The sequence below is a fragment of the Eptatretus burgeri genome, chromosome 10 (assembly GCF_056783735.1).
Source record: "Eptatretus burgeri isolate ZD-2024b chromosome 10, Ebu_testis_v1, whole genome shotgun sequence".
NCBI classification, from domain to species: Eukaryota; Metazoa; Chordata; class Myxini; order Myxiniformes; family Myxinidae; genus Eptatretus; species Eptatretus burgeri.
This window is the reverse complement of record NC_140970.1, coordinates 63,766,988-63,781,668: the sequence shown is the minus strand read 5'-3', so window position 1 is coordinate 63,781,668 and position 14,681 is coordinate 63,766,988. Positions and strand designations below refer to the sequence as shown.

The 14,681-nt window shown below is 41.5% G+C and overlaps 1 protein-coding gene across 22 annotated transcripts in view; it reads left to right on the top strand.

Moving 5' to 3' along the window:
• The window catches only part of LOC147018716 (uncharacterized), a 457,423-nt gene that overhangs the window by 224,780 nt on the left and 217,962 nt on the right, over positions 1–14,681 (top strand). For 21 of the 22 annotated variants that reach the window (XR_015062500.1, XM_085898687.1, XM_085898685.1 and 18 more), the window contains 2 exons: positions 2,075–2,173; positions 14,115–14,213. Coding sequence is in view for 21 of the 22 variants with exons in the window: in XM_085898687.1 (XP_085754813.1) it covers positions 2,075–2,173; positions 14,115–14,213 (198 nt within the window). In the remaining variant the exon portion in view is untranslated. The remainder of the gene's footprint in view (positions 1–2,074; positions 2,174–14,114; positions 14,214–14,681) is intronic. The other variant, XM_085898690.1, reaches the window with a different exon arrangement.

Sequence of the window (14,681 nt, the reverse complement as noted above, 5' to 3'; positions counted from 1 at the left end):
ACAAGTGATGAGGGAGAGTGGAATAAGTTATGAAAAAAGACTTGGGATGGAAACCATCCAAATCTCATTATGTTCAGCAGTTGTTTCCAGATGATTGTGACAGGAGAATGGATTTCCTTCCATAGATTGATGACTGTTCACAAGTGTTACAGAACATTATATCATCTAAGGAGGCTGTTTTCCATGTTGGTGGTTTTATTAATGTGCATAAATGCCATTACTGGTAAGGAAATGATTCAGAAACGGGAGTCGAACGCAGACAAAGTTGGCAAAAACTGCTCGCTTGATGCGGAATTACTTCAACCCAACTCATTGGACCTGACATCCTCCACAATAAAGTGAATCGACAGAGATACTTGGAAATGCTTCAAAACCTTTCTTCAAAATTGCAGCAACGGGGCAACACAAATGAATAAATTGTTATGCAAGATGGTGCCCCTCCGCACTTCTTGATTGAAGTTCGAAATTGGTTGGATGTCCACTTTCCAAACAGATGGATCGGGTGACGAGGACCGATAGAGTGGCCATCTAGAATTCCTGATTTAACCCTGTGCATTTATTATTTTATGCGGATGACCTAAAGAAAAAGCGTATGCCAGCAAACCTGCTAATTTGGACAAATTCAAAAGTTTTATCCGCAATGTTTTTACTGATTTGCCAGAGGAGTTTTTTTTTTTTTAGCAATTAGTGGAAAACGTCAAACAATTTGTTTTTAAAAAATGACTGAAAATGCAGGAGTTTATGTTGAAATTTGATGTTCACAAATTAAAACAGCAACAAATGGCCTTTCAGGAAAAGTAGTTTTTGGTGTTTTATTTACATTAACAACATGATATTTCTTGTCTTCTCATTCCTTGCTGCCACTATCTTTGAATTGCAATTACAGACTGCCAAACCTCACTCCATGCAGCAATTTCGTGCTATTTGAGCAACAGTTAATCTTCAGCCGTAAGGGATCAATCTGAAATCAAAGCAAAAAAAAAAATATTATTAATGCCAATAAACAAGCTTTCAAACCATTTTTTATACGCCTGATACATATATCGGGACGTATTATGTGATACCGGTTGTCCGTCTGTCTGTCCGTCCGTTCCTGTCCGCAGTCTAACTCCCAAAGTTTTCAACTTTCACGTTTCATATTTGGTACATAGGTACAGACTGTGGAGACGGTGTGTCGCGACATAGGGTCATCTAAAGTGGTTGCCATGGCAATCAGGATGATGTTTTCCATGTCGTAGCACAATTCTGTATATACCTTCTTGTTCAGGCGTATATTGTGCTCACTTGCACTCTTGTTTTTTAATGTTCTACCTATAATAATAGCAGAGTATCTCTACATTTAAAATAGGGACTTAATTATAGATCACACTACACATACATACATATTTACAGGGAGATGCCAGAGATAGATAACAGTCACACAAGTCGAGACATAGCAGACATTTTAACATTCATACATTCCCAAAAGGAAGTTCAGTCCAAGCAGATGATTTTATGCATCATTGTGTAATGATTTGCTCTAATAATGGCAAAACTTGTACGCAGATATTATATTGAGCAATCTACTTTTGCAAGCATGGCTTGCAATAGTAGATTGTGTGTGCCTCAAACCCCTGAATAGCATGGTATTAACCTCTCATAGTGCTAATTTTCATATTTTCCACTATACAATTCTCTCACATTTATCTTCAGCTGTGTATACTGTATCATTACTGGACTATGGAATATTATTTATATTATTCATAAGATTTTTGAATGCCAACTCAGCCTTACCTGTACATCTTAGCTCTGTTTTGTGTTTGGATTAACGTTGCATACTTATACCACCTTCTGCCAAGACTTTTGAAATTGTAAATTTCCTTTTTTTCGTTGATTTGTTTGCTTCTCCCAGATATAATATATTTGGCTCTTAAATAAGAAACATTTCATTTCTTTATTTTAATCCTTTACACATTCCTGTAATAATGCTTCTATCTGTACGCTGGAATGGTAAGTAAAATACGACAACTGGTGAGGTTGCTGCTGTTTTGGTTGGAGAGAGAGAGAGGGTTGCTGCTTTTCACTCTATTTGCAGAATGGTTTCACTCCATTACACATCGCTTGCAAGAAGAATCGAATCCGTGTGGTGGAGCTATTGCTGAAATATGGTGCTTCCATCCAGACCGTCACTGAGGTGCCAAACTTTTTGCTTTGCTCTCATCGGTGTTGATTAAATCTTTGATGTTGTAGTTTCTTTCGACACTCACCTTCATTACCTGAACAGAATATGCATAAAAATTAATTATACAGTGTATTACCGATTTCATGCATGGTATGCAAAGTAAATCGTGTGTGTGGATCAAATATTTATCACATTTCAGCAATTGCATTTGCTCTCAGAAGCTTTGCCAAATGTCTCTTGTTTCAAGAAGGTGTTCAAGCTGTATTTGAAGGTGACCTACATTTTAAGCATTTTTTTGGGTTGAACACATCCATTAACATTTATGTACACTCAGATTTACGATTTGCATAATTTATAGACTTCACCATTAGTTTGATCAGGGGACTACTTTCTGTATTGTCATGGTACTATGAGAGTGAAATCTCCTGAGATTGTGACACCACTCTTGCACTTACGTAGTGAAAATGCCACAGCTAGGATAAAAACGAGGTAAAGGGATTCTCTACTATTCCTGAAAGATATGTCCATGTGATGCTTTTTCAATCGTTAATGTGGAGAATGTAAGATTCACTTCATATGGGATTTTTATTGAAGTTGTTGCTAATCGTGTAAAGATGGTTATAAGCTCAGGTATGCATTATGATAAATTGTATTGTATTTAACATAAGTCAATGCATGATAACATCTTTTTAATATGGGATTTATGGGATGAGTGTGCACTTCAACAGCAATATACTGGTCTTTTTATCGATCAAGAAAAGACTTTGACTGTTAATCATGAATATTTGTTTCATGATTTCAAGCAACTGGGTATTGGAGCATCTTTTACTTCTATTTAACGGGTGCCCGGCGTTGCCCGGCAACGCCGTATCCCTCCTCCCATCCCCTCCCTCATCCCACCCTTCCCCCTGCCTCCTCCCACCCCTTCTCACTCCTCCCACCTCTACCTCCTCCCACCCCCTCCCTCCACACTCCCATCCCCCTCTTCCCCCTGCCTCCCATGATTAATGGAGGTTCCTTTGGGGCTTCCCACTTTCTGGGGATGGGCACAATGCAAAAATGCAAGTTATCTCCACAGCGGACTTGTAATAACATCTGCCACCACCACCGGGTGGTGCAACACGATACTTATTTACATAGAGAATTTTTGTCGACCTTCCCTCCTGAACTCCCATAACTACAGATGAAACCAAGTAGCCCATGTTCACCACTAGGCTAAACTTAGTCTATGTGCCAAGTTTGGTAACAATTGGCCCAGGAGTTTTGGCACGATTGGTGTTTCACACAGACAGACAGACAGACAGACAGACAGAAAATGACATTTATGTATTAGACTAGTAGGGGTACGCGGCGTTGTTCGGGAGAAAAATTGAGAGGAGGAGAGTTGGAAGGCCAGTGGGGTGGGAGAATGTCCGAGGTGGGGGGAGGGGGGCGGAGGGTGTTGGAGAGTTTGAGGGCCGGGAGGTAGGACAATTGGAGGGCCCGGGGGGAGGGGCAGGAGAGCCTGAGGGCTGGAGGGGTAGGAGAACCGCTAGTGTGAGGGGGGGGTAGGTGAACCGCTGGGGTGAGGGGGGGGGAAGCCATTGTGCGGGTGGGGGTAGTGACTGGGCCAGGGAGGCAGGGAGGGTAGCGTGGTTGGCCTCTGAGGACTCGGAAGCATATAATGTTGAGGAAGTGCCATCTCAGACCTACGAGGTGAAAGTCACACCTCGGATGATGAGACAAAGGCCTTTTATAAAGATTATTTCCAGAAACGTAACATTGAACTCGGGATTTTTTTCAAGGCCTTCCTGAATTTATAAATCGGCTGAAAGAAATGACTTGGAGTCCGGATGACTCCATTTTTTGAACAACATCCAAATACCATTGAAAAAATTGGAAAAAGAAATCCCAGAAGGATTTAAAGAAAACCCAGAGGAATTGAAGAGCTAACTCCTCTCTCCATATGGTTGAGGTGTGAACTGGGAGTTTAGATATTAATTGGAGTGGTAGCCTTTGGGCATAAACTCCAGGTTGAGTCTTTGAGAAAGAGAATGAAGCTGGGGATTGTCCTGCTTCAGGAAACTCACAGTTCCAGAAATTCTGATACCCATTTGAGGCAGCTGTTGAAAGGGCAACTTTTCTTTCGTGATAAAGACTCAAATACTACACTAATTCCCTTATTTTTGCAACCTGCTCTTCAAATCACCTCTGTAATGTTTCCTGGTGTTTAGCGAGCAGGGATGTTTAGCTACTTTATCCTTTTTTTGGATAGCTATATGGTTATATTAGTGAATGTGTATGCTCCAAGCAAAAGTAAAGAGAGGTATAACTGCCTTTGGTTGAATTAATTCGGAACATCGCGTCCCAATATTTCATTGTGATCGGAGGGGATTTGAATTGCACCCAGAATCCCATGTTAGATCACAATAGTGCTGAACCTCACCCCGAGTCAGCCCTTAGCAGGGGCTGTTGGGAGATTATTGTTGGAGGGTTCATCACCTGAAAGAGTGTGGTTTCTCATGATGTCGATGTGTGAATAACAGTGTCACGTCAGCAGGGTTCGATGAGTTTTATGTCAAGAGGCAGATGAAGAAGGAGGTTTTGACAATAAATATTGCTCCCTCGGGTTTCTCGGGTCACACTTTCGTTCTTCTTCGTTTTGGACTGACGTACCACCAGAGAGGGAGGGCAGGTTCTTCAGATTGGAGATTAAATACAGATATTTTGAGTAATACTTACTTTCAAGAAGACTTTCCTGTGGTGTGGCAAAATCTGGAAATGAAGAGGCAGATAACACCGATACATGGGACACCAGCAGGAGAAATAGTTTTGTAAATTTGAAAACTTGGTGTAACAATGCGAAGGCACAAATTGCGGTGTCCTGCCAGCAGTTTCAAATGTTTAGTTCAACAGAAAAACAAGAATAGAAAAACAAGTTTTGGAAAGAGAGATAACGAATCTTCAAGGAAACTTAGCAACACAACCGGAAGTGTTGAAACAAGCAATTGGTGGAGAAGCAATGACTTCTGAGACATTGTAAATCATCAGGCCATGGATGCTTTGAGTAGATTTGGCATGGATCGCATTGACAAGTTAGATGTACCCACCAGTGCTGGATTAACCATTAGGCAGACAAGGCATGTGCCTTAGGGCCAGCCAAAAATTATTTTCACATTAAATATTTGTCTTTTTTTGTATTAAATATTTTGGTCTTGAATCAGTTCATCTTTTGTCTGGGGTCCATTTCCATGAGCCCGAGATCTAATTTAAATTTTTCAGGCCATTCTCTAAAATTTCAAAATGTGCATTAGTGCCAGCCAAGGCTTTATCCGGCACTGGTACCCACCAAGTATTTTATTTATTTATTTAGTTGGAAAAGGAATCTGTGCCCCATAAGCACATGGGGCATCTCAGAAAGCCAGGGCAGACATTAGTGTTTCACAGAGCCGTGTGGTGGAGCTCTTGCTGAAATATGGTGCTGAAATATGGAAATATGGTGCACCATATTTCAAAGATAAAGGGGGTTATCTCTGATTATTTCACTAAATTATTTCCCATTTGAGGATGTACAGGAGAATGCAATGGAGTATTTTACAGCTGAAGTGCCTCAGCTAAGAAGTGAGCATAAAGTGAAACTTTTAACTAGTTTGATGTTGGATTTACTTGGACAATCACTCATGTCTTTGGCGATTGGAGCAGCATCAGGTGAGGATGGCCACCCAGTTGAGTTTTACAATTCTGGACCCTTGTCGGTCCCTTATTGCTTGAGGTGCTCAAAAAAAGTATAGAAGTTGGTGAACTTACTCTCAGCTGCTACAGAGCAGTGGTGATGGTCCTTCTGAAGAAAGGAGATCCCCAGCTCATCATGAGTTGATGACCAGTTTCACTTGGAACAGAATGTTTTCACTTTGTCATTATGGGGTATCATGTGTAGAACGGTGACAATTTTTTTTAAAATTAATCCATTATCAATTCGGGCTGTAACACAAGAAAATGTGACAAAAGTCAAGGGGTGTGAATACTTTCTGAAAACACTGTAGTTCTTAGGAAAACTCTTGTTGGCTTAAATGTGTCAACAGGACACAGTCAAATTATCAGCTTATGTTTATGACATCTATGGCTTGCTTAAAGATTCCATAGATGCTGAGTTTGTAATAAATAGTTTTGAGCTTTTCAATAAATCTACAACAACTGTTTTTAATTGAGGAAAAAGTCTGACCTTGTGGAAGGACCAAGCTCGTAGATCCTTGCTTTCCCTTCCACATCAGCTCATGTGGAGTTTTGAAAGAATTAAATAGTGTACCTGGGAGTGTTCCTTGGAAATTAAAGTGTTCAAAGAAGAACTGGGAGGGTTTGGTGGATGCCCTTTAGCAACGACTGGTGAAGTGAAGGGGCTTGATCATTCAACTTTAATTTCTGGGGTGAGTGTCGGTGTTGAACAATCTGGTGGCATCCATGCTGTGGCATAGTTTCAAGACTATGCACCCCCCAGAGAGTTTGGTGAAAAGCATGTAGAAAATTATAATTGACTTGTTTTGGAGTGGCAGCACTGGGTTTGCAGCAATGCCAACCCTCCCGATTTCATCGGGAGGATTCCGAAAATTCACCCAAACTCCCGCCCTTACGATCACTATCCTTATCCTCCCGAAATTTTGATATTTTTGCACTGTTCACTAATCAGAATGTACTAGTATGAGAATTGAATGAAAAGCATCGTCTGCTACGTATAGCATGTGGTAACTCCATAACGTTCGCTGCTACCAAATTGTACGTAAAAAATTGCAAATTCAAATGAGGAGCAGCGAAACATTGGGTCTGGATCTCGCTTATGCGATCATGCACTGAGATTTAGTGCATGCGGTATGTGTGCAATACAGTGCATGCGGTATGTGTGCAATACAGTGCATGCGGTATGTATGCACAGTGTATATGCATGCGATACGCTCACTGCATGCAGCTGGGCCCCGTACCAGCCCGGCGGTCGCGACCACCGTGCGGTGTTTAACAGCCGCTAGAGTTCTACGAGTCGCGCTGCAGCTGTGGAACATCGACTTCGAAGTTACCGATGCTTCAAACCCTCGATGTTGATTACGGAATGGCAGAAAAGAAGCTTATGAAGACCAAGAAATGGTCTCAGAAGTACAAGACCGAATACAGTCTCCAATACCCGTGTATTCGAAAGTCTGAAAGAGGAATTCATCATGCGTATTGTACAGTATGCAGCGTTGATATTTCAGTTGAGCACGGAGGTCGCGATGATATTCGGAAGCACGTTGGAAGCAAACGGCACACAGACATTGCAAAGGAGAGATCTTCGAGCACGAGTACCGGTACACTTCTGAATTATTTCACCAAACAAGGGACAAGCGAGGAAGAGGATGTTACCCGAGCGGAACTTCTCTTTAGTGGATTTATTGTGGAACATAACTTGCCCATATCAGTCTCAGATCATGCTGGACCTCTATTTCAAAGATGTTTCCAGATTCAAAAGTTCCTTCAAAGTATGGATGTGCAAGAACAAAAACTTGCAAGATGTGCAAGATGTGCAAGAACAAAAAAAAAAAAAAAATAAAAAAAAAAACAAGAACAAAAAGCAAGAAAAAAAAAAGAAAAAAAAAAAAGAAAAAGAACAAAAAAGAAAAAACGAACACTGGTCAACAATTTTTTACTTTCTGAATGTTGTCTAGATTTCTACAAGTGAATTAGGGTATTCTGGCACTGCTGAATCAGGAAATGGCATCCGTTTCTCTCCATCAGGTCAGGTTTTTGTGCTAAGTTGATTTGAAAAAATCAGATCTTGTGACAAAATCAATTACATTTTTGTGGCATTATCAGCTGATTTTTGTCAACACATATCATCCTAAACATGTTTTTAAGAAAAAAATGTTTTGCCAACAACATTTATTGATTACATGATAGAAACATCGATTACTGTCATCTGAATGGTGGGCATTGATAAAGGTAAGTACAAGTAAATTGCATGTTGCGTCACCACTGTTCAAACTTCAGGGCTTGAACTTCCGTTTCTTCGAACTCCTGGAATGTTCAGCGGCAGGGAGGTCTCTCTTCAGATTCCAACAGTAGTCAGCCATCATGACTGCGTCCCAGCGACCCTGATACCTGGTCTCCATCTCCTTCATGTCCTGATGGAATCTCTCCCCCTGCTCGTCACTCATTGAACCCAGGTTCTCAGGAAACCGGTTCATATGTGAAAATAGGTAGTGCATCTTGATGCTCATGTTGCAACCCAGGTTTCTGAAAGCAGTCAGCATGTTGTTGACAAGTTCTGCGTAGTTTCTGGCCTTATTGTTGCCAAGAAAGTTCTTCACTACCAAAACAAATGTCTTCCACGCTTCCAGTTCCACTTCGTTCATTGAGTTTTTGAACTCTGGATCTCTGATGAGCTGACGGATCTGAGAACCATCAAAGATGCCAGCTTTCAACTTCTCCATGGTCAATCCTGGAAAAGCCTGGCACAAGTAAGTGAAGCAGTCACCATCTTTGTCCAGAGCCTTGGTGAACTGCTTGATTAAGCCGAGCTTGATGTGCAGCGGTGGGAAGAGTATTCTGTCTCTGTCCACCAGAGGGTCGTTGATGACGTTCCTTTCTTTGCATGGCACCAATTCCTCCCACACAGGCCAGTCCTTCTTCGTGTAATGCTGAGCACGGTCCCTACTATCCCACATGCACAGAAAACATGGGTACTTGGTGAAGCCAGACTGTTGTCCCAACAAAAAGTTCACCATCTTCAGGTCAACACAAATAAACCACTTAAGCTGATCATAACCAATTTTCTCCAGCACGTACTTCACCGCTTCATACTTCTCCTTCAGTGTAGTCGAGTGAGCAATGGGTACAGAGGCAAAATGGTTGCCGTTGTGTAGCAGAACACATTTCAGTGATCGCTTGCTGCTGTCAATGAACAGTCTCCAATCTTTGGGTTCGTACTGTGGCACTCCAAGCTTGAGCAGAAGCGCATGTCATAAATTGGCGCATGTAGGTATTGTACATTCTTCAGAGTTCGTTATTTCAAGAAATACAACTTTTTGTATCACATTATTACAAAATCTGCCCCATTAACTTTAGTTTTGATCCACGAACTTTATGCTTTGCCTCACCAATTTTTGGAAGATTTTGAGGTTTTATGACTTCAAACTGATCCCTTTTCGACATAATCACCCAGAACTATCGTACCTGAATACTTCTTGTCATATTATTTCCAATTAAAACAATTATTTGACATGATATTTTACCCCCACCAACTTCTTCTAAAATGCTCCACACATGCGTACATGTGAACAAAAATGTAAAAAACGACATGTGGCCATATCTCAAAAACTTGACCTGATTGAACAAAACTAATGTGAGTTTTGGATTCAGCGCATCAGATTCGTCCTAAATCAGCTTAAAAAATGCAGACAACAAATTTGTTGTTGACCAGTGTAATTGGTGAGTTGTCAAATGTTACTGCTTCATCTATTGCCGATATTGCTAGACTAGCTCCATTTAGCCTAGCTACAGACGGTAGCAATGACAGTGGTGAGGCCCAGCTATATCCTGTCCTGATTTCGTACTATGACAACAGTGCTGGGATTGTGAAGCAAGGTTTGCTAAGTTTGCCTGCGTGCAAACAAGATTCCACTGGAGAAAACATTTTCAAACTGCTTGATCATGAGTTCAGTGACAGGAAAATTCCGTGGGGGAAATTGTGTTTCCTTTTGTGCTGATAATGCCTCTGTCATGGTGGGCAAGCACAAAGGAGTCGCTGCTTATATCCACAAACAAAATCCAGAGTGCAACATCATGGGATGCCCTTGCCATATGATGCACAATACGGCCAAGAAGGCGGCTCAGGCCTTACCCATTGAATTAGATGACTTTCTCATCGATATTTACTACTACTTGGACAAAAGTAGTAAACGCGTCAAAGGAGTGAAAGCACTGCAAGAACTCTGTGATGCCCCGACACAAGATTCTGAAGCATGTCGCAACAAGGTGGCTGTCCCTTGGTCAGTGCCTAGACAGGCTGATTGAACAGTGGGAGCCACTTCGCCTCTTCTTCAAAGAAGAAGTACGAAGAAAAATGGAACCAACTGTAGCCAAGACTCTAACAACGAGCAAGAAGGACGGCACTGTATCTACTGCCAGTACTGGCACTGCAGGATCAAGCACTCGTGGAGCAGCATTCACCACTACCACTGCAGTATCTGCTGCGAAGAAGACAGCAGGGACAGCACCAAAACCAATGCTGAGAGCAGGTAGCATCACCCGGCCCTTCATCACGTTCATCTACAAAGTAGATTCCTTCAGAGTCGAAAAGACTGTGATAGTCCCATCTGCAGGCAAAGAAGGACCCAAGTTAAGTTCTGCTTTTGCCAAATCATGATAGAAGCTCAGCAAAACCTTCGAATCAGAGGTCTTCTTCCTTGGCTGCACCTACCTCAAGCTCTCTCCTCAAACGTAAAATTGGATCTGGTACTACGAGTCTGACCTCTTCTGCTGGCAGTAAACGCAAGTGTGATCGCCCTGCGGCTAAGTGTACTACGAGTTCTACAACTAAAGCGCATCTTCCTCAAACACTGTGCAGGAATCTAGAGAAAAACGTGTCAACAGGATGTTCTTGTCTCCACAAACAAAACTCTATTGTTTCTTCCTTCGATATGCTAACAAGCTTTTTGAGAAGGGGAATCTTCTGCTCCAAAGAGACGAGACCCTGTATTCATCTCCTGCACGGAGAATTGAATGGTCTTCTGAAAGATATCTTCGTGTGGTTTTTGAAACCATCGGTGTCATCGGTTGCTCTGGTAAATGTACCCTTCTCTGACAGAAATCATCAGAAGAATGATGAGGACCTCATGATTGGGAACGATGCCAAACTGTATATAAGGGAACAAAGGAGTCTCAAGAAATCCACCTTCACTCTGAGTGAGTCAGACATCCAAGGTTTCTCCAGTGCAGTTCGCTCATATTATGTGAAAGCCTGCAATTACATCTTCAAAACCTGGCCGCTAGATGATGAATTAGCCAAGCATGCTCAGGTGCTGGATGTTAAGCTACACCAAGAAGTGGGGTTTGACTGTGTGGAGTTTTTCATCAAGAAATTCCCCTGTCTGTTCAGTGGCGGTGATAGTGACATAGACAGTCTTGAGAGTGAATTCGCTCACTACCAGGCAGACGCCTCCATAGCTACAATTGCTACTGAGACAGTGAGAGTGGATGAGAAGAGGCATCGGTTTCACAGCTCACAGATCCCTGCACTCGTGCCAAGAAGTATCCTAATTTGAGCAAAGTCATGAAGGGAATCTTGGTGATTCCTCATTCGAAAGCATCATCTTACGGCGCGCTCACTCTTGTACGGAAGAATCATACTGAATTTCGTCCCAATTTGAGTGTCAAAACCCTGGAAGCTCTCTTAATTGAAAAACTAGCTCATAACACCCCTTGCTACCAGAGAGAATACAGCAAAGACATAATCAGAAGGGCTAAAAGAGCCACACAGCTGTCACTCAGCAAAGCTGCCATGGAAAAAGCAAGCAGCAGTAGTACCAGCCAGTAAGGGAAGAAAAATATTGCTTCTTTTGTGCTTTTTGTTAATCTTTGATTGTCCCCTAACTTACTAATATTAACATACATGTAACATTAAAAAGTGCACAATTTTCCCCTTTTTTTGTTCAAAAAGTGGGAATTCTTAACATGTTAAATGCTCCAAAATAGGGCTCAGAGGGCACGAGAGAGCATCTAGAACCCCAGAGCTTCCAGGGCCCGCCTTAGGGCCCTGGACCCCGCCGCAAGGGTCGAGCGCTCCGCGCTCGAGATGTGCGCTTCGCGCACATTATTTGGTGTCGGTTGAAAATCCTCCCTAATTCTGATTTCCAAAAGTTGGCATCTCTGGGTTTGCCCTAGATCCCTTGGACAAAGAAAGTCGAGGCCTCGCTGACTTGATCAACAAGATTATAGCTTTTCACCTGACTGTGATTAAGTGCCTGTTATATGGACTTTTCTGCCTGACTTGAGGAATCTGGTCAACTCTCTTTTGAGACGAGCTGGTGACCTGGTATACTCGCAGAAACTTTTTCTGCTGGATGTGCAACACCCGGACCTCACGTGACTACTGCCCTTTCACTCCAGCATGCTGAAGGCCGAGCTTTTACAGTTAGCTGCTGGAACACATCCTCAAAAGCAATGTTATTGCGTCATCCCCTCTTTTACAATTCACTATTTGACAGTATTCCCAATGATTGAGGTTTTATCGAGCATTTTGTGGGAAATAACGTTGGGAGAGTTAATGATCTCATGAATGGAGCAGGCAATTGGCTGAGTTCTGCTACGCTGGCTGAAACCATAAGCATCAGTTCAGTTAGCCATGTATCACTTGTGTTATGTTGTCTCTTGAGTGTTTTTACATGACAAGAACCTACATGAGGAGCAAGTGTCCTATGTATTGGTGTTATCTGCCTCTCCCTTTCCAGATCTTGTGCTTACCCCCAGATAATTGCATAATTAACTCATTTATAAAATCTCAACTCCTCTCGTTTGGAAGGTCCCCCTCCCACTATCTCCTGTCGAGAGGCATAACTTGTATCAAGTGTGTGTAACTTTTGTGTGTATCAACCCGAAATTAAACATCAGGAAGTGGGCTTGCTTGTTATCAGATGAATCCCTCTCTCAACCCCACTGGGATATATATTTTTTATCAAAGGCTGATACCCAAAAGAACTGAGGGCTTCCAGTGGAGATGAGCTCATTCGATCCTACCCACAAACCACCTGCTACACATTTATTTTCTGAATTGATTCCTCATGAATGTCCTTTTTGTGGTGCATCTGAAATTATTTTCCATGCATTTGTTGATTGTCGGCGTTTGACTTCATTCTTTCAGTCATTGGAGGAGATGTTTGGGAACCTCTCACTCTGCTTTAATTTCAGAGTTTTCATTTTTTTGTGTTAAAGTTTTGCCTGTTTGTAGAAAGAAAGCGTCTTTGGCCATTTTTTTTGCTGACACAGGCAGAGATGGTAATTTATAATACTCGGAAAGCGAAATGTGAAAATTTACCTGAGAGGAGATGCAACTTTATGTTGTCTTATAGTTGCTATGATTAAACTGGAGTTTAGATTTTATGAACATGAGGGCATGTTGCCAGAATTTTAGCAAACGTGGGTGGCAAACTCCCCATGCAGGGTGGCTGATGGGGCCTTAACATTTGATTGCTGATAAGGAACTAAATCCAAATATACTTGTGCACCCGCATTAATTCAGTGAATATAAATGTACCTTATTTTTCCATTACTGTTGTAAACCGTTCTGCTTTGCTTTCCCCTTGACGTTATGGATACTATATTTGTGTATTTTGTATTTTTCTAACAAAAGATGAAACAGTCAGTCTCTCTCACTTTCTCCTTCTATCTCTCTCCTTTTCTCTCTCTCTCTCTCTCTCTCCTTTTCTCTCTCTCTCTCTCTCTTTCTCTCTCTCTCTCTCTCTCTCTCTCTCTCTCTCTCTCTCTCTCTCTCTCTCTCTCTCTCTCTCTCTCTCTCTCTCTCTCTCTCTCTCTCTCTCTCTCTCTCTCTCTCTCTCTCTCTCTCTCTCTCTCTCTCTCTCTCTCTCTCTCTCTCTCTCTCTCTCTCTCTCTCTCTCTCTCTCTCTCCTCTCTCTCTCTCTCTCTCTCTCTCTCTCTCTTATGCAAATCAGCCCTTCACATTATGTTGTAATATATATATATATATATATATATATATATATATATATATATATATATATATATATATATATATATATATATATATATATATATATATATATATATATTTCCAAGCAGAGACATCTCTTATATATTTCACTCACATGCAACTGATACAAAAGGTAATTTTCATTATGCAATGTATTTATGCCCCATGCACTTTAATTTATGCAGCATTGGATTGTGACTGCTATTAACCTCAACATTTTCTAACTGCTCTATTGTATGACTGCAGTCTGGCTTGACACCAATGCATGTTTCTGCCTTCATGGGAAACTTGAACATTGCTTTGCTTCTGCTACAGAACAGTGCCTCGCCCAACATCTCTAATGTGGTCAGTTTCACACGGTGTAATCCAATGTGAAATGCACTACTCATGATAACTTCCAAACTCTTTAAAACACAAAATATCTTTTCATTACTCACTTTACAATGTATGCAGAAACATTAGATATGGAACAGAAACTTAAAGCTGGTGTTATTAATCCAAAGCAAGATTACCAATACATCCTTAGATTGGACTGCTTGCACATGCATCTAGTGTTTGTTTTGCCCTGGCACTGTCCGTCTTCGTCTGTGCATGCGTGCGTCCTTTATCATGTTTTTTGTTTGTGAACCATAATAACTTGTGAATCACTGAAGAGATTTCAATCATATTTCGCACATGTATGTACTGTAATACAAAGATGGACTTATTCAAGTTTGGTTCCACCAGGTCAAAGGACAAAGGCCATATGTCATTTGAACCTCATTTTGCAGACCATAATTCAAGTTAAAACGTATCTGATGTTGTGTCTTTTCT